Source organism: Mirounga leonina, unplaced genomic scaffold (assembly GCF_011800145.1).
Source record: "Mirounga leonina isolate KUSES-001 unplaced genomic scaffold, KU_Mleo_1.0 Mir_357, whole genome shotgun sequence".
Lineage (NCBI taxonomy): Eukaryota > Metazoa > Chordata > Mammalia > Carnivora > Phocidae > Mirounga > Mirounga leonina.
The window spans coordinates 7981899-8003468 of NW_023270702.1; the positions used below are offsets into that span (position 1 = coordinate 7981899).

The following is a 21570-nucleotide window of genomic DNA, read 5'->3' on the forward strand; positions in this document are numbered from 1 at the left end:
AAAGAAAGAAAGAAAGAAAGAAAGAAAGAAAGAAAGAAAGAAAGAAAGAAAGAAAGAAAGAAAGAAAGAAAGAAAAACAAAATCCCATCCAGGCTTCAAGGCTGTCACAAAGATTTGTCTGGTTTCCCACAGCATATGGGAACTTTATTTCTTAATATCCACAGATTGTTTTCTTAATTCCTTCATGATGTTACATTCTGCCTAAAATCATAACTATCAGTATCTTCTCTCCCCTATTAAACGGTATGCTCCTTGAACAGCTAACATTTAACCATGCTGTTACAAGATACCAGGCACTGGGCTGTTTGCTTTGCACACATTAGTGGGTACAATTATTAGCCCATTTTACAGTTGTGGAAACTGAGACAGAAAGAGCCTGAGTGACTTACCTAAGATCACACAATTATTAAGTAGAAATACTGAGATATAAATTCAGGTCTGTCAGATTCCAGAGCCTATGCTTTTTAATTCTTATGCTCAACTGCACCTTGGACAATGGAAGGTAAACAATAAATATTTGGTTTAAAAAAATTCATCCTTATATGAATTTTCATTCAATCAACCTACTAAATTCTAGGCATTGTGGTGGTGCCAGAAAACAGGAGGAAAAGTATGGCATGGACTCTTCAACAGGGAACCCACAGTCACAGACAACTGAGAAGTGCAGACATCTTCAGATTCCCATATTTTTACTGGGCTTTTTCTTCCCACACGACTGAAAGGCCTGTGACAAAGGCTCAAATTGTGAAAACTAGTTATAGTGCTCTCTTGTCACTGCAATAAAATTGATTTTATTAAAAAATAAGCCACCTTAATTTAACTTTATATGGTTGTACAGTTAGTGATGCTGGGACCGAATTAGATACTGTAATGCACTCTTCAAGAGCATACTGAATACACTTCATTTCTTCTGTAACATAAATGTTCTCAGTTGAGACAGGGAACATAACTTAGCATTTTCAGAGCCACTGGCTAAATTACCTCTATTGATGAGGCTCGGCAGGTTCTTTCTGAATGATTCTAAATAACTGCCAAGGGATAAAAGATAGTGCTCCATGGGCTGTAGCCACAGCATGCTTAGAGCCTACTGGGGAGAGAATAAAACACAAGCTCCTGTGCATGAATGGTTCTATGTTCTGCCTGGAGCATGGCTGACTGACCATCCCTGAAATTGTATAAATGAAAGGAAGGAGGCCAAGGTAGACATTTGTATTAATAATTGGCATGCATGAAGTAAATTAGGCTATCCCATCAGGTCCTTCCTAAAGGAGTGGAAAGGCAGTCCAAGCCTCCAGAAATAATGTCTGCTAAAGCAATCTTTTCAAAGCTTTTGACAAACTGCAAACCTCAGCCATTTATTTTTTTCTCATTGAAAGGAGAGTTCAGGGAGAAGTTTCAGTCCGGTTCACACATGCGCGCGCGCACACACACACACATAATGTATAGGTGTATGAAGCATGAACTAGGACATCAGAGTTACGTAGCATTGTCCTTATTCACAAAGGAAGTCAAGGGACCTGGTTCTGTGATTAATCGGAGGGAGGATTTTTCACCAATGTCAGAGGGCAGGTGGAGTGCAGTTCCAGGTTCCTTTAGCTCCTGTGTATATTCCCACGTGCGCAATCTGTAGTACAGTGGAATCTGGTCCCCTTATTTGTACAGTCAAGTTGAGACTGCAGGCAAGAACAGCAAGAGCCATCCCAATCAGTAGAGAGAAGTCCAGAAATTCAACCAAACCATAATTAAGATTTCCAATTTTTTGAAGAAAACAATAACTTTGAAACCTTTTTGCTTTCTGATCCTAGAGATAGAGTTTAACCTGCCTATTTCCTGGTGTAGGAATTTCCCAGTTTTCTAAATTCTTCTTTTCAACATTTCCCCTTCATGAAGAGCCCATAGTAGGGAAAGCATGGTGAGAAATAGTAAGCCATTCAATAATGCTATAGAATCGTGTTTTCTTCTAACCTCTGTAGAAAAATAAAATGAATCTGTTTGACCACAATATCCTTTACATCAAAAATATGTATCACTCAATCTTATGTCATTTCATAATGAATTTTTATTTTCACTTGCACAAATATTAACCATGTCTAAGTAAGATTTGAAACCAAAAGAGCAATCAAAGTTTATAAATAATGCCAAGTCATTCAAATACTTTAACTCAATTCAATAATAAATAGATTCCCAAACTTTCTCTTAACCTATTTTCATTTAAATTGGGGTAAAACATAAGATTTAACTCAAGTAATTAAGGAGTAATATTACTTAAAAGTAGGAAATAAATTTCCTTCATGGTGTTATTCTATTTCTTAACCACACGAGCATTTAAAAAACAAGAATGTAAAAGTTTATGGCTGATTAAAACCTGAAAGACATTATTACCTAAAAGCCCTTATTTTTCTTAAGAAACTGAAACCTCCATGTGCAGAAACAGAATGCACATGACTAATTCATCTTAAGCACTGCTCAAGAAATACACTTGATGTGGCTTGTGCCAGGATGATGAGAACACAATAAACTGTGAAAAATGTCATTTCTGGAAAATTATTTGGCTAGCATTCAGCAAGAGACCAATCTTTGTAACAGATGTGACATGATGACTTTGATGAATTGAACTTATTAAAATATGGAGCATTTTAGAAGATATTCCCTTAAAACTGAATTAATTAAGATAGAATATACTGCATACTATTATTCATACAACCATTTTCATCACTGCAGAATAGGTCTGTGTCAATGAGATGAAATCTTCCTTCAAATACCTGCTTGGGGTCCACTTTTAGTTCTCTAAGTTAAAAACTAAAGAGGAAACTTGGACTTACTCTCTGAGGTTTCCACCAGCTAGAATTCTATAATTTTTGTATTTTATGTACCCTGAAACTTTCCATATTTGAAGAGAAAAATCTCAGGAAAAGATCCCTCTTCTAAAAAAAAAAGGTTTTTTTCTACTTAGCAGAAAATTCTGAGCTACAAGACATTCTGACTAAAGAGTCAATATCTTGGTCAACTGCTACAGATGTATCATTTTTCAATTTGTTAGAAAGAAATTAAAAGCCCATAAATACAAATATCAGAACTTAATACTCTACTATGGGGCTTTAGGGTCCCATAACATATATATTTGGATGTTAGACAAGGAGCCGGTTTTATATAAGTGCACATATTCATATTTCTGGGCTTCATATGATGCCCTTAATGGATCATGCCAAACCACATTTAGCTAATTTTGGTTATAGTTTAAAAGTAAGAAGTTTGAAGATCTGTAATTTAGGAATCTATTTAGATACCATTCTTGGTATCCTAAGGCATTTAAAAGGCTAGCCAGCACAGAGTGAGACAAGGTGAGAACAAATATGTAACAAAAGAGATGTCATTTTTAAGAGATTGATCATGTTGATTTTAAGAGTAAGCCACCTGCTGTAGCTACTGTCAGCAAGCAAAAGCAAGATGTAGCAAAGAAACATTTCACACTTAAAATGATGCTAACTTCTAGTCCCCAAAAAGAAACATTCTCATATGAACTGTCCGCTTTAACTGTTATCAAAACTCTTCCTAAAAAGAATGCTTATATTGTCCATGGCATCTAATTTACTGACAATATAATAAGGGTATTATAAATCACTGAAAGTACTAAAATAGTTTACAACTTAGCAATCATTGTACTTTAGGGTAATAGACTGAGTTCCTGCTTCTACAGAGAGATAAGACAGGTCAATTTTCACTAATAATTTACAATGAATGAAAGCATTCTTATTTACTCAATTTTTAACAGAAGTCTAGTAGATGATCAAGGTGCTTTAGTTACTAGAGTTTCCAGAAAGTATTGGAAGTTCTAAAAATGAAAGAAATTGCCTACTCTTTAATGACAAAATGAAAGCTTCCCCCGCCTCACAAATAGGAGGAGTTTCTCAATCCAAATTCATTTGCCTTGTGGTTTTGATTAAATATAAGCACTTCAGAAACTTCATATTACAAAGAATGTACAATTTTTGTAGTGAGATTCTTACAAATTATGATATTTGATACAAGGTCAAACAATCTTCTATTTTGTTCAAAATGTTCCTACAATCTGAAATTGCCATCAGTTTATGTTCTGCAAAGTCTCTCTTCCTAAAGTCTATTAATATCACCAAACTAAAGATAAAATAAAGACTTTTCCCTCCCTCTAAACAGGGGAGTTAATGCCTATGAGAAAATAACATTTTTAACAAATAAAACCCAGGGGATCTAATCGGCCAAAGGAATAAATCCTCATCCTTCTCACAACTTTCAAACTGGTAAACAATATGGGAATTCAAAAATCACTTCTTTTCAACTCATGCCATATAATGTACAAAGTAAGGTTTTATGTAATGGCCATGCCAGATCCACTTTGCAGTCAGACATGAGAATTCAATAGTTAGAGGTTTAACTTTAATATGCAAAATAGAGGGTTGGGCGGAAATGGAGGGGGGCATCAGGATAAATAACCCACACAACTGGAAGTAGAAGTTCAGGTCATTTCCTATCTGAGGATATACAGGGCGTATTTGGAGAACAGTCAGACTACCTGAAAGGAAACCACAAGCCGATTAGTTCCACTCCAAGGGATGGTTTTTAAAAACCCATTCTTATTCTTTACCATTGATTGAACATCTAAATGGAAGGCTACATATGGTGAAAGATATATACATTCAGTCATTACAACAGAAGGGCGATAAATTATTCGGGGTGCCTGCAGAGAACTCTGTAATCCACTCTTTCCATTTTCACTCTTACCTGTAAAAAAACCTGAAACTGTATGCCAATTGGTTGCTAATAACGTGCTCTGGAAGGGAGCAAGTTGAAATTGTTCCCAAAACTGCAAATCAAGAGACAAAGTATGTGTGTCTACTACTGCTGAACAAAATTATATATCAGAACAAAAGACCGTGTCTGCAGTACAGGACTAAAGTATGCTTTCATGTGTCCTATAAAATCCAAAGCTCTGGGCAGCACAAAGCTCTGGAGTGCTTATATTTCTACTCCCAGAAGAATATCCTAACATAGATGTAGCTAACGGAAGCCTCCAAAAGGAAGTTTGTGATATGAAATTTAAAATAATTGTTTTTTAAATTTGTAGTTTCCAGATTGAGTTTCCACTGTGCCTGCCAAACATTCTCCTTCTTTTTCTGTGGGTTAGCTACACAAATATGGATTTCATTTGTTTATCAAGAAAAGGAAGTGGTGATTCAGCCACTTTGTATAGATGCCCTAGTGTTACTGTTTCTGTTCTTCCACTGGACACTGTAAGAGGTGACAGGTCAAAAGCTAAGAGGAAGGGAGAGCACAGTGGGGCAGTGATTAGGAAGAGCGAGTTCCTTGCATCTCTGGCTTGGTCTGCAGCCTAGGCTGCCTCCCTCAGACCTTCTGACTCACCTCAGTGCCTGGCCAACCCCTGCTGATCCATTTTTGTCCTTTTCCTCAGTCTGGATGGGCTCTCAGCAGCAGAAAAGCTATTACCAAATACTCTCTCTTTTACTCTCATTAGGTTCCAAATGCCAGTCTTCCAGGAATCTTTCATCCTCAAATGTGTCAAGTAGGAGAGACTCTCTTCTTGTCTTTCTCTAAAAAGTTTGTGGATCTGTATTTATTTGCTACAGGAACATCAAATATAAACATTCCAAAGCTTAGTGGTGTCCACATGCCACTTATGAGCCATGTGTCACAAGTATGTCACTCCCTTTCTCTGAGCCCCACTTTGAGCTGGTAAGTAAAACAGAGCAATGCTAGCAGTCCTGTCTACTTCACAGGGTTGTAGCATCAAATGATCTACATGAAAGGGCTTTTGATCACTAACTTCCAATTAAATGTATTACATAATAATTAGCCAAGAACGCTTGCAAATGAAGGATGCATATATATTTACACATCACAGGCAAAGTTAAAAGGCCATGCATATGGAATATGAAAGCTGAATCAACTAAAGGGACAAAGAGGAAGGAGGAAGGATTTACAGAGAAGGGAGAAGACAGAAATAAAGGACAAGTATGAAGGTAAACTGCATATTCAGCAGGGATCTGAAGAAGTATGGCTTGAAGAGGTGCTTATTTGAAAACATCACTATGATGATTAATTTTGTGTCAGTGTAGCTAGCCTATGATGCCTGGTTGTTTGGTCAAACCCTAGTCTAGATGTTGCTGTGAAGTTATTTTATAGATATGATTGACACAATCAATTGACTTTAAGTTAAGCAAGTAGTCCTTAATTATATGGGTAGGCTTTGTCCAATCATCTGAGGGCCTGAAGAGCAAAAACTGGGGCTTCCCAGAGAAGAAGTAATTTTGCCTCAAGACTGTGACATAGAAACTCTGTCTCAGTTTCCAGTCTGCTGGCCTGCCCAAAGATTTCAGACTTACCAGGTCCTACAATTATGTGGCCAATTCCGTAAATTAAATCTGTCTGACAGATATTCTATTGGTTCTGTTTCTCTGGAGAACCTTGAGAATCACCAAAGCCATTTTTATTGGAAAACGCAGTGGATTCTTTTCAGCCTTTATCTTGTTTGCCATTTTGCTGAAGCATCACTCTAGCCATGCCAGCAATACAGAGTAGAGAGAGTATAGCCCCAAGTGAATGATCATTTTTGGTCACAATGAGAAGAGTTTGGTATCTTCTAAAATCTTAATTACCTCCATTTAGATATCATACCAATAACTCAAACTCAAAATACTCAACATTGACATCTTTTTCCTCCATAAAATGTTCCATTTTTGAGCTGCGGCTCCCACGGTGTCCTATTCTGTCTCCACTGCAGAATCATCCTTCACTTTTCCTCTGGTTCACGCCTCATATTCATTCTATAAATCCTATAACTCTTCTTTGGTAACTTCTCTCAGATGAAGCCCATCTTAGATTTTCTTCATGTTTCCTCCAGTAGCTACCCTGCAAATTACTCTCAGATCAATCACTCTAAATAAGCTTTCATTTATTGCTTACCAACTGCCTATAGCTTTTTCTATTAAAATTGAAAACCCATATACTGCTAAGTCTGGCATTCAAGGCTCTCCGTGTGGAATCCTGACCAGTCCTTCCAGAATAACCTCTACTACTTCTATCAAGAGCCATCTACTCTAGACACCTTTGCCTCTCCAATGGCTCATTACCACCTCTTAGGCCACCTTCTCTTTCTTCACCAATCCAATTATTTCCCATCTTTCAAGTCTCAGCTCAAGTTCCAATTTTCCTAGCCATTCATATGCTTAATAGAATTTCTTCATTCAGAACTAGTGCTGTGACTATCTGGCTCATTCATTTGGCATTTAAGTATAAAGTGACTTGTATGGTTAATAAATAGTAAACAGAGGTGAAGACTAGTCTCTTCAACCAAATTAGAAGCTGTCTGAGACAGGGACTATATTTTTATTTTTATTTTTTGTTTGTTTTTTTAAGATATCTTTTATTTTTTTAATTTTTTTATTATGTTATATTAATCACCATACATTACATCATTAGTTTTTAACGTAGTGTTCCATGATTCATTGTTTGACTATATTTTTAAATAATTTAAGGAACAAAAGAAGGATAGGAGGGATGGAGGGAGAAACTAAATGAGAGACCTTCCTTTGTACCCATAGCTGTGAGTTACAACTTGGCACTGTGTGTATCTTCCATCCAAATGCTATATTTCCCATTGTGGGAATAATCAAAAGAGACATTTTAATAACATGTGCTGTCCCGAGGATACATGAGTTTTCCATTTGTGGTTGATTTGTATTATACCCATTTTACCCCCTCTGGGAAAAATGGCTGATAGGTATAGACCGTAGTCAGGGAACAAAGTGATGTTAATTAATGTGCTTGGGGATGCCCTGAAAAGCAGCACCAAGGCTTTTTGTATTGGTAAACACAGTGCACACTTCTCAGTCTTCATCCTATTTGCCAGTTTGCAGTATCTAACACTGTACACCACTCTCTTCATTTTAAGACTTTTCCCTTTTCTCCCTTGACTGTAGTATGTACTGATTCTCCCTCCATCTCCTTAAGCACTCTGTCTCAGTGTTCTTTAAGGGCTCCAATTTTTCCACCTATTTCTTAAATGACTAACTCTAAAGGAGAGTGGGGGAGGGTCTCATCTTCACGAGCTGAATAGCCTGATAACGTCAATCACTTCAACAACCAGCTATATTTTCCTACAACCACTTCATTATTCCTAAAGCTCTCACTCCAGCTCAAACCTCTCCCCTGAGTGGAATAACAACATAGCCAACTGGCTACTGGATGCTTCCATCTGGATGTCCCATATGCATCTATAACTCTCCATCAGACCAAACCTCCTCTGCCTTCTTTATTCCCTGTCCCAGTGCCCTGCACTATTATTGCCCAGAGCAAGACCTGCGAATCACCCCCACTTCTCTCTCCTCCTCACCCCTACATCTAGTCGTAATTTCTGCCATTTCTACCTCATTAATAGCACCTGAATCTATCCCAATTTCTACTTCTCTCCAGGCCATTATATTTCTCACCTAAATAACTGCAACAGTACCTTAATCATCTCTCACTTCCCTTTTGTCCCCTTGTCCTTTAGCAAGAATGAACTTCCTAAAATCTTCATCTGACCATGCCTCCCTACTTCTTAAATCCTTCAGACTTTGTATACTCTCAGGGTAATGACTTAGCATGGCCTGCATGGTCCTTCACAACCTTATCCACAACAATCTCTGTTCTCTTGATTTATGGCCCTGAACTTTACATTTCAACCTGTTTAAAATGCAGCTTCCCCCAAATGCCGTTCTGTCTTGTGCCTCAAAGTCTTTGAAAATGCTAGCCTCCCTGAAAACATTGCATTACTTAAATTTTTCACGTCAACAACTCCTTGACTTATCATAGATCCAGAGGTATCCCTGATCCCCTCCCTACCCAAATCTGGGTTATTTACCCCTCTATTGTTCTCCTATTGTACCTGGACATAACCGGAGCATACTTCTTCTCACATAATATTGCTATTTTTTTGTTTGTTTTGTTTCCACTAGACTCTTAAGTTCCTTGAAGACTGTACCTTATCTTGTTATTTTATCACCACCATATCTAGCAGAGGGCATGGCATATATTAGGTACTCAATATGAGTTTGATGAATGAATCAGTGATAAACAGCACTATATTTTAAACAACTGTATTAGCTAATTATTAATAACCCTTTAAAGTATCTCCTGACTCTATATCCTGATTCCATCCTTTATTCATTTCCTTGACCATAAAGAAATACTTTCTAATAAAAAATTCTGCAGAGATAAAAGCTAGAGGTGTATATGTATTTCTGAGACTGAAATTATTAGCAAGTAAGAAAATAAGAAAAAGCTTTATTTTATTTAACCCTAAGCAAATCTCAAGAAAGCATGGGGGGACCTGTGAAAATAAAAAAGGCATTAAAAATAGCATTCATAATGATTTTTTAAAAATCGTATGAACATTTAGGTAACCTCAGACACTTTAGATTCACGACTTGGTGTCTTTTAATTTCACCAAAGCAAGAACTAAAGTTCATTGGACATCTAGATAAGGGAATTCTTTCTATATTATAGTCTAGGACTCTATTCAAATCAAACAGGTCACTTAGTCAACTGAGGCCAAATGTAGGCCATCTTCATGATGTCCACATAATCAGAAATTAAGCAGGAGCCACCGTTTTTTAAGAGGAAATCATAGCATTTTAAATAGCTAGTTTGGAAGAACGGGGATATTGAGGACTTCTCTGTAATCACATGCTCCACAAAGATTATTGAGTGTATAGACATTCACGAGGAAACAATGAGGTACCCTTCAATCACTTGTTTGACCTTGTTCAAAGTGCTAACATTCAAAATGAGTCCAAACTGCTTTCTAACAGCACTTTATTTTAGAGTAGCTTTCTTGACCAGGGCTAGTTATTGCCCCACAAATCCACGATTGGGGGGGTCATATAACTACCTCCCCAATTTGTCCAAGAAGCTATCTGCAGGCTTGCATAGGCAGACAGTCCTAGGAATTCAGCAACATGAGTATCTGGTTACAAGAAAGTCAAACAGGAAAGAGTGATGTGACACCCCATTTGTGTGTAGACTGGATATTTGAAAGGTTTGCAGGTATCCGATCAGCAACTGACAGCAAAAACTTTAAAAGCAAAAAGAAAGTTGCTTACTTTTTAATAATTCTGACTGTCTTGTGCTACTTGTTCTGTTTTTTATTTTTTAATCTAAAAAGAAACACTCTTTTAGCTCTCTCTTATTTCTTCTACCAAGTATCTTTGGGAGAGAGAAGATCCACATCTAAACTCTTTGGTTTTAATCATCTGTTGCCCACCAAAGAGTGACAGTTGCTTACTTTTCAAACCTTCTAAGAGTTGCTTTAAGAACATTAGTCATTTTTTTCATAAAAGTATTACTAAACATTAAGCTTTCACCTGAAACAATTGGGAATATGAAACAAGATGGACAACCAGAATTGTTCCTAGTTGAGGAAGTTACCCTGAACCCAGAATTGTTGTAGACACAAGGTAATGAAGTCACTCAGTGGCATGAGAGACAGTAGAGAGAGGAAAGAAAAAGCCATAACAGAGTCTGATTGTGCTTAAAGATTTTGCAAGTGCTTAAAGTTAAAAAGCCCTCATTACCAATGATGTTACGAAGTAACCTGGGCAGAGCTGGGGCTCATGACCTGGCATTAATACCCTACTCTTCTTATAAACCAATGCCCAACTTAAAAAAATAAAATAAAACAAACTTTTCCGTTTTACTTTTTTTTTCTGTTCAAGGATTCTAGTGATAATAGGTTTTTTTTTAAGATTGTATTTATTTATTTATTTGAGAGAGAGAGTTTGTGTTGGGGGATGAGCAGAGGGGAAGGGGAAGGGAGGGGGAAAGAATCTCAAGCAGACTCCATGCTGAGCTGAGGCTGGATCCCATGACCCTGAGATCATGACCTGAAGGAAAACCAAGAGTTGGACGCTCAACCTACTGAATCACCCAGGTGCTCCATTCTAGTGATAATCATTTTGATGAATATTTTTCTTCTGTAAAATGTTACAATAAGACAGAAGTTACATTATTACCCAAGTGACATACCTATGTACATCTCTCTGAGGATTTCTGGCTCTTTCTATTCCTTTTTTTTTTTTCTTTCTATTTCCTAAGGAATTATTTCCAGAGATTGGCTGTTCACTAAATGTGTTTACTTTTCCTTCTGAGCCCACAGCTACATTTCTTGATCTTTCTTGCAGTTATGTGTGAAGATGGAAGTTGACTCTTGCCAAAGCAATGTGGTCAAAGTGATATAAACCATAAAACCCTGTATTTCAAGTGCTGGCCAAAGAAAATCCTTCTATCTAACCTTTCACTCTCTTTCCTTATTTTTCTAATCTGATGGCTGCATATCTATGCTCAGGGTAACCTTAGAACACTCAGATTAAAGATAGCAGTCTCCATCACTCTGGGTCCCTGAAAGATTGTCCCTCATCATGTATAAGAAATAAATGTATATTGTGTGGTAAACTACTAACATCTAAGGGTCTGTCTGTTATAATAAGTACAGTTATTCTAAAACAGATGGCATCTAGAAATAGACCAGTAGAAAAAATAACGTTGCAAAGAAAAGCATTGTCAATATTTTTGTATGTCTATTTCCTCCTCTCTCCCTCTTTTTAAATTTTAACACCCTTATTTACCTCAATTTGAGGGTCTTTACCCATTATCTTGCCCTTTTCAAGAATTCCAAAGTTCTGCTTAATCTGGCACAAATCCACATAAACAATATGAGAGGGAGCATTGAAATAAATTGCCACTGAGCGCAGTTCCCTCTTCAAACATGGCAGCTTGAATCACTCAAAACAAGACATAAAAAGACACTGGGGAATCTATTCTATGTAAGAATTATAGTTATATCCTCTTTCTCTACCTTTTATTCCAAGAGACAAACCTGTGTTCAGTGTCCCAAAATGAACTACCCATCTGTGACAACCTATGGTCATTCTATTATAGCCCTGTCCCCAAACAGCCTTTAGATGCAAACTAATTCTCCAGGCTTGTTTTGTCTGTTTCTTTGGTTTGTTATGGTGACTATATCTGAATTTTATCTAGCCATCCTAGTATATGGTAGTGATTCTGCTTCCTATGAGATAAATGGTTTGCTCTATAAACAATAATGCCCTATTATTACAGAAAAAAAAATAAGCCACTACACATCCAAAAGCATTCTCTTTGAGCTCAAATAGAAATAAAAATATGCTAATAATTAAGCAGGAATATAACAAAGAAGAAATTAAAGGAACATTTGCTGAAATACTCCAAGACAATTTTGTATTTATTTTTCTTCACTCAGAGGCAAAGCTCATTATCACCACACATTAGATGTGAATTAGATGATTTATAAGCTTGTCTTGAGTAACCAGCAGTATGAAAGAGCACATGGAAGATGGGAGATCTACAGATAACTAAGAAAAGCTTAATAGGAACTGCAGATAACAGAGGGTAGGATAAGACACAACAAAGAAGGTATTTGCAAAGAAAGTGGTAAATCTTAAACCTTACTTGCCTGAAAAACATAGAAATATGGGGGGGGATGGGCTTTGAAGAGAGATAGAGATGGCACGGGTTCAAATTTTGGTTCTGCTTCCTGCTAAATGTGAGTGCTTGGGCAAAATTACTTGACCTGACCAACCCTCAGTTTCTTAGTCTGTAAAATGGGTATAATAAATCTCTAGTTCACGGTCCTGGTATGAGAATTGGTCTGTAAAGTGACACGTGGTAGGAAGTTTACCATAAACTGTAATTATTAGTGTATCTGGAAAAGATTTACTATTGACTTAAAAGTCATATTGTTTTTTTCAATATGAAGTAAAGATATCAGAGTTTTTCATCTAAAATTTCCTCAGAGATTTCTTTTCCTAATTCATCTACCACATTGGCAGAAATAGCATTGTAAGCTTAACTTGGCTAAGTCTGCTTCATTCATCTGTCAACAAGATTCTGGACTTCAAATTGAGTTGACAATTGCTGAAGGTAGATGGGACAGAACAGGCTGCACAAGAGCATCGTATTTCACACCTCAGAGGGTTCTATGCTACCAACAATAACATCATATCTCTGTCAGTCAAGCACAATTATACAGCTTGATAGACTGATAGAAATAAAAAGCCAGTTAAAACAGGTCTCCTGACTCTTTTCTGGTGACAGTTATAGGACTCGTTTGAATCTGCTACCTATGAATATTAGAATAGCATCTCCTTTGGGGACAAAGGACAGAGAAACCACATCCCCTACTGATTCTAAAAAGGGTCCAAAATAGTGCAAAGTTTGCTACATTTGAAAACTTGAAGTCACTTTGTAAATTTAATCTTACTTTTTGCTTCTTATTGAAATATGAATGTATTTTTAAGACATCCAAAATAGAAGGTACAATTTCATGCCATAGGCAATCAGGTAACACAACGGTCAGGCAAATCATTCTAACAAACATATTCGTGATATCCGAGCTCCGTGATCAAAGCACTTTCATGGATTCCTTTAGAGCACTGTTTTAATACATGTTACCTTTATGAAAAAGAAAATAGAAAAAAGTATCTGATATTCATGTAAAAGTAAATTATGTTATCATAAAATTACTCCATTGTAGCCTTTTATAGTAGGGACTCCTATGGTAACGATATCTTTTTGTCAAAATGGGTAACTGAGTTATAAGCTGAAGAGATTCTTCCTAAAGGGTAAATTGATATGTGGGATCTAATTTAAGTTGTATTTCAAGCTTTAAATCATAAATGATCTCAATATGCAAGACATAGAAACTGACAGAGAAAAAACACTTTAGCCACACATAATTCTAGTATAATGCATCCAAGTTTTCCAAAATACATCAAATGAAGATGTAAATGTAAGGTTGCTAAATTAAATTTTATCATTATGCTTTTTTTTAAAAAATTTACTTCAGGATATTATTTCAGAAGGGCAATGAAAAAGGTGACTCTTAGTGGCAAAAGAGATCTGTTACTGTCCCTCAGGTCAATCAATCTTTTATTTGTTTGTTTCATAAGTGCGTGAATGCTGTTTTTTACACTACTGAGCACATTTCACAACAAGTGAAAATGAATGACAAGAAAATACACACCAGGACACCAGGTTACACTTCATAATCTTTCTGTACATGCGAAGCCATGGGACCACAGAAGCTCATGGCTAGAAGGAGCTGGAGGAATTTACTTTTGCCAAGCATTCTGGCACAGACTCTGTGCCACGGATTGCTCACCAAAAGCAAGACCATGGAACTTCTCAGACTATCTTTGTGCTTTACACTGAATTTACAGGATGGAGGCAAGGGCAACTGCCATTAAAATGGCAGCATAAGCTTTGATATTTCATCCAATTTCTTATTTATGAAGATAGTTAAATATACTTTTTTAAAATACAAAATTAGAAAAATAAAATTTCTCTAAAAATAAAATTACAGAAACTTAAGATTTCAGTTCATGGAAAAGAAATGGAAGGGGAAAATACACATAAAATTAAATGATGCTAAAACCTGGATGAGTATGGTCACTTCAAATTATAATTGTCAATAATTAGATATTATACCTCAATAAATATATCATTGGTAAACCTATTTAATCATAATAATGCCACCGCTCATTTATTTTTATTCAGATGCAAGAAATATAATGGAAATATTTTATAACTCTAAAGTTAAATTTGATAAAAGGCAAATACTTCTTGAAAATCATACATAAGGGTTTAGAAATTAGAGGCTCAAGAGGATTTCATTGTAAGATATTTCACCCATAAGGGTTCCCATGATATGGGGTCCCAAGTACTATAAGACTCCATTGTATTAGAAAAGATAACATGATCAATACATATTTTTCCTCTTTTTCACAATCAATGGTTCTTCATCTTTCCAAATGTGAGTGACTTCAATTATTTTTTAGTCAGTATTATTAAACTCATTTTTATTAAGTTATTTAATTATTAAATTATTAAAATTATTAAATTATAAACTCAATTATTATTAAAACTCATAATTATACCTCATTTCTTGGATTTGATGCAGTTTGCTAAACACAATATAACTTCTTCAAAACGTTGTCGAGATGGGACAGTATGAATGCTCATTTTATAGATTAGCTGCTTTACATTTTTTAGACATGTTTTTATTATATATAATTACTTATATCAAGGAATATGATTTGACCATAGCCTGACAAACCTGTGTGACAATGATCCATGTTGTAACACATTCATAATTCATAAGGGATAGAGATAGTGTGGTAAGTGGAAAGGGTTTAAAATCAGACACATCTAAATAATTCCAACTTTGTAAACCCTCTCTAGAGGTGCAACTATTGATAATTAACCTCTATGAGTCTTTTCCTCACTGAGCAATGGGAATGTTAACACTAGGATTTATGTGAGACAAAATGAAAGTATGTGTGTGAAGTGCCTAGAATATTACTTGCTGTACAGACATATGTCATTATATTACATTTCACATTATTGGGCTTCACAGCTATCGTGGGTTTTTTTTTAACTACAAATTGAATGTTTGTGTCAATCCTGCATCAAGCAAGTCCATAGGAACCACTTGTCTAACACCATTTGCTCACTTTGTGTCTCTGTGTCACATTTTGGTAATTCTCACAATATTTCAAACTTTTTCATTATTATTATATCTGTTATGGATCTGTGATCAGTGATTATGACTCACTGAAATCTCAGATGATGGTTAGCATTTTTAGCAATAATGTATTTTTTAATTAAGGCATGTACCTTTTGTTTTGTTTTATTTTGTTTTTGGAGATAATACATTACACACTTAAGAGACTACAGTATAATGTAAACATAACTTTTATAAGCGTTGTGTTATTCGCTTTATTGCAGTAGTCTGGAACCGAACCCACAATATCTCCCAGGTATGCCTGTACTCAGGGCTTAAACATATTAGTTCTATTTTCTTTTTATAGAATAAGAAAGGAAAGAACAATTAAATCTTTAGTGGAGAACCTGGACTAATAGATGGCCCCAAGAAAGGAGGGGCTGTGTGGCTGCTGAAACTTCTGAAGGACCAAAGAGGAAATACTAGAGCCCGGACTGTCACCATATGGCAGAAGCAAGATTTAACTACCTCTTGGCATGTCTAATACTTACACCCACCAACAAAAGCCTGGAACACTCTATACTGGTTGTAATTTCCAGAGTTTCCTCTGGGTAGTAATGGCTTGCTTCTAGTTTTAAAGACAGAGGCTTACATATGAAGCCAAAGAATAAGGCTCCTAGACCTGGGCCATGCCATCTGCCTAGCATTAAGCCGGAGCTGAAAGTCAGTTACAGAAGCAAAGTCACTTCTAACATGATTTATGTTCCACCCTTGAACGTGGCAGGAAGACTGCAAAAGATATTTGGAAGCCAATGCTTCCTCTGAATAAAGTAAACGAGTATATGCTAAGCCCCTCTCCCCAGACCATGCTGGCCTGTTAGATAAGTTGCCAATGTGGAGTCTTTGAACCCTGGAGCAAACTGGCTATTCGGGATGAGAAAATATCTCAATGTCAATGATCATTGCTACCGTAAACGTACAGTGGATAATGCAAACACTGGAGTCAGACAACAGATATCCAGGATATTATTACTCAAAAACACATCTAGCTCAAAGCTGACAAGATAATCTGTTCCTGTGAGTGCAAAGCAGGCTGGAATGCTGCAGCTCTGACCTACTCAAGGAAAGAAAAAAGAAAGTGCAACTCTCCAAGGGCTCCATCTCATGTTCTTTATGCAGGCAAACTCCAACGGACTTCAAAGGGAGCGTTGCCTAAGGAGGGAGTACCGGACCAAGCCCATGGGGGGTATCATTTCCATGATCATGTTGCCATCTACATTTGGTGGACTGGCAAATGCAAATATTTCAAATACAAGTTTAAACAGATGAAAAAAGAAGTGCGAAATAGCTTGGGGATTTGCTTGCAAGAGAAACCTCAGAATTCCAGGAAAAGATTTAATATCAGGAGCTTCATAAGTTATCCCAAAAGTCCCAGGAGAGTAACTGGTTCATGATAGTATTAAAAATAAAGTTTTTTTTTTAATTGACACGTTTTGCACTTCAACATATCCAAAATAGTGTACCAGAAAAATAATTTCCCAACGTTAAATACTCTTCAAAGGTCAGTAACATTTTTCTAATTGAAATATAGACTATATTTTGATGCCTTAACAAAGTTTTAACATACGTGATCCCGATTAAGGTACAAGAGCCCAAATGCAACAAAAATACTTACGGGAGGACCTGTGGGGTTGGGGTGGGGTGGAGAGAATAAGAGAAAGGGGGAGATGAATTAGTGAAGATGCAAAATATTAAGATCAAATATAAGATGAAAGCATTGTCATAATCATCAGCAAAATACAAGATGATGAAGTCATCTAGAATTCAATGAATCCTAATCTTTTTTTTTTGGTTCATGGACAACTTTGATACCATATCAGAAAAGTGCATTTACATCTATCTGCACACAAAATTTCACATAAAATTTTGGAAAATGTTCAGATTCCCTGAGGCCTGTCTATGAATTACTGAGAGGTTCATCTTAAGATGGCCTATTTATACTTAAAAATTTAGATAAACTATGAATCAGGAGGATCTTTGGTTGTTTATGATAGCCCAGTTAGACAGAATTGATATATAACTTTCTTGAGTTTCGTAAAATGGTTAAATGAGAAATGTACCCATTATTTGTTCTAAGAATGTTTTTTCATTCAGTAGCATTGTCAATATATAAAAGACTAAACCCTGATATTTATATTTCTTTAAAACTTTGTATTCTCATCAAAACACAGGAAAAGTCTAGAAAATTTCAATATATCCACACTGTACACTCAATTAAAACACAAGTTTTTAGTAGCTAATAAGTTAGGAACTGACTTTTTAATTTTTCTATAAAACTGCACATCAGTACAAAATTTTTACTTTTTTTCCCTCAATCCTTTGTATTTCTTTTGACAAAGATCAATTCACTGATTATTTGATCCCACTAATGTTTCATTATTTCATATTCCTTAAAACACATTTATAAACCATCCTCTAATATAAAACTTTGTAAGGTGAAAGGGATACTTATACAAGTATCCAATTACTTAGATTAAATGAGGTTTAAGGATAACTTTTAAGAACACTCTTAAAGGAATTAAGCAAGTATACTGCCCAAATTACTGAATTTTCATAAATTCCTTTTACTTCGACATCTTTTTTTTTTTTTTTCGAAAAAGGAAATGAGACAAAAAAGCAAAAACACAACAAATCAATCTGCTGCTCTTTTTGGTAGGCTAGTATTTCTACTACTTCAACACTTAGAAATTGGTTGTTTTTAACACTGATAAATACTTATTAAAAAATACTGGAAAAGAGCATTTCTTAGTACACTAGAATGAAATCTTAAATTACCTTTCAAAGTGAAGAAAAAAACTCAAATAAAAAAAATTTTTTTGAAACCAAATATCCAAATGAGTGTGTGCACTTACTGTCTTGCTTGTTTTATAAAGTCTAAGACTCCAAAAATGTAAATGACCATGTGAAGTCTTATCAGGCCATCAGTTCTTCCTTGCAAGGTAAGAGGAAGATACATACAGAGATTCGGCCTGAAAGCAAAAACTCACTGAAGTGGGCATCAGGACAATTGGTCCTGTTTCAAATTCTGCTCATAAAATATTGCGTAGCCTTGGCCGAATCACCTGACTGCTCTGGGGCCTCCATTTCCTCAACTACAAAATGAAAATGCTGGATTGATTACTCAGTCTGCTGTCATCACTAAAATTCTAGGGTTATACAAGAGGAATAAAAATTCCAAATTTTGAAATGAATGAGAGTAAAAGCATGACAAAATTGTACCAGTTGGATAAAATAACAATAAAGGTTTCCAAGACATGTGCCCCAGTGTCCCAAAGCAGATGTTTTCATAAAGATCCTGCATTTGCTATCTGTGGAGACGGAAGCACGGCTGTATCGCCACACTGCGTGCAGCTAGGAAACCCTCCACTGTACGCAGAAAGGACAAACTTAACCTGACACAGTAAATAACCCAAAATTGGGTGCCAGTGGTTATCAAACATAACAAATCAACAATATTTTCCAAACTTCTACCTACAGTTTGATGGAAAGAAGAAGATTAAAAAAAATTCTAGGTCTAGCAGAGGCAACTTAAACACACAAGCTTACGCGCAACCTCCAGCAAGACAATATAATCATTAATTAGGAGGAACAGATGCAGGAATCTAACCAAAACATTAATGACAAGGAGCAGCTGAAAGAGAGACTTACCAGATTCTCCTCTTCGGCCCCTCTTACCTCGTTTCCCTGGAGGGCCTAAAATACAAAGAATAATTTTTTAAACATGGTTTAATATTTTGTTTCCTGTTCCAAAATGGCTAGTAAATAATTTCTACATATTTTATCACTGTTTTTAACAACTTCAAGAAAGGGACCAGATATTTGTAAAGGCCAGCATTATCCTACCAGCATAACTCTTAAGCCTCATTTAATTATAAAACCTACGCCAGATGTCTAATCATCTAGCATTACTTAAGAATGCTAAACATTTAGAATTTTTATTCATCCTGACTGGATAACATCAATAAAGAAAGACTTTAATTGCAAATTGGTGGTGTTGAGATTTCATGTTTCTTAGGAAAATTTTTTTTCTAAATGTTGCAGTATATTAATAATTAAAAGCACTAAGTACAAATGACTATAGTTTCTCTTCAGTCAGCCATTGTGATGCCCTTAAAAATATTTAGTTGGCAATTAATTAAATGTATATATTCACAATGGAAATAATCCTTACAATATTTCTATTTTATTAAATATGAATTTTCATATATTGGAATTTCTCTAATTGAGAACCAGCTGAGTTAAAATCATACTCTTTTAATTGGAAAGTGCTTAGGTACTAACAATAGGTCTCATTTTTCTAGGGAGCTGGCTCATTATTGTCAGTCAGTAAATATTTAATCTTTATGATGATCCCACTTTGAAAGTGGAAGAAAAAACTTTTTTTTTCCCAGTGAACTGCCTATAAAGACCACCAAGCTAGTATGTATCAGACTTAACACAGGATTCTAGACATTCATGGCTTTCAAGCCATTATTCTCAATTTTATAATTTCTGCCCTCATTTCTTTGAGTAGGAATAGTTCCCACTGAATTATGGTTCAGGCAAATAGAAGAGAATAATTAGCCCACAATGAGAATTAAGGTCTTATAACATTTGCTGGAAGAAAGAGGCCAAGGAAAATGCAGACCCTCCTGGCTTTAAAGAATGAGCTTCTAAGTTGGACTGATGACTTCCAAACTCTAGAAAGTTCAAGACACAAGCAGCACAGGCCTTAGCAGCCAGCCGGGTCTCGACATGATCCTGAGTTACCAACTTCCACATGGAAACACTATCATGAGAATAGAAACATCAGTGGGCCAGTTAGTTTCCCCTCAAGCCTTTACACAGAATAAGTGTGGCCATCTGTGTTTTATAAGAGATTAAAAACAATCAAGCAATAAAATTGACTGAAAATGTTAGGAGAAGAATTTTTGCAGCAGAGTCCAAAATTGTCATTCGAAATTTCAGATTTCTCTCTGTATTCTGGAATAAAGATAAATTTCCTTCTTTCTTTCTTTCTTTCTTTCTTTTTCTTTCTTTCTTTCTCTCTCTCTCTCTCTCTCTCTTTCTTTCCTTCCTTCCTTCCTTCCATCTTTCTTTCTTTCTTTCTTTCTTTCTTTCTTTCTTTCTTTCTTTCTTTTTGAATAAAGAAAAATTTCTTGGATCCTATTCAGGATATTCTTGGCCAAACTGAGAGCAGAAGGAGAATCACATAAACAGGTAAATAAACTCAGTAGGACCCTAATAGGTATGAAAGACATACTTATTTACACACACACACACTCAAACACACATGCACAGAAATATATTGACATATTCTGATATATACAATGTCCTTAAGATTAGGAATCATATTTTCTTTTCTAAACAAAATCACTTAAACTAAGAAGTAGTTAGCAACAACTATATACTTATGATGTCTGTGGTCTGCATAGTAGGGGATATAGGCTATGTATAAGATGTATATCTGCCCTGAAGAGGCAAAGAAGTTGAAAAGATTCAAATAATACATACGAAAAATGCATTAGTACCATGTTGTAGGCACCATGAGTTTAGGTTCTGACTTGTTCTTTCTACTCAAAACATAAGGTCAATTATAAAAAGAGAAAGAAAGAAAAAGTTTTTAGAATAATTTGTATTCAAAAAAGAAATGGGCATGTCCACAGGCTAGAAATGGACCAGAAATGCAAAGTGGAAAGCAGGGATAAAGCCATGAGCCTGCTGGGCTCCAGTTCTAGACATAGGAATGATGGCCACAAGTACTATTTCTGGAGAATAAATACTCAAGAGTTCTCTAACCAGAGTCAGTGGCTTAGAAATGCTGAAGACAAGCTGAAAAAAACCCAGGTCTCTGGCTTAAAGGCTGAAGAATACAGATATAATCTCTCAATCAGAAAATGAAGTAAGCATCTGCTGGTTGGATGCCTAACTCTATGATATCTACAACATAAATCTGCGAC

The 21570-nt window shown here is 35.8% G+C and overlaps 1 protein-coding gene across 1 annotated transcript in view; it reads right to left on the reverse strand.

Annotated features, from left to right (window-relative positions):
- COL25A1 (collagen type XXV alpha 1 chain) overlaps positions 1-21570 on the reverse strand; it is a 456841-nt gene that overhangs the window by 191601 nt on the left and 243670 nt on the right. The window contains exons 3-4 of the mRNA XM_035030134.1: positions 19280-19324; positions 17247-17254 (exon numbers count right to left, since the gene is read on the reverse strand). Coding sequence (XP_034886025.1) covers positions 17247-17254; positions 19280-19324 — 53 coding nt within the window. The remainder of the gene's footprint in view (positions 1-17246; positions 17255-19279; positions 19325-21570) is intronic.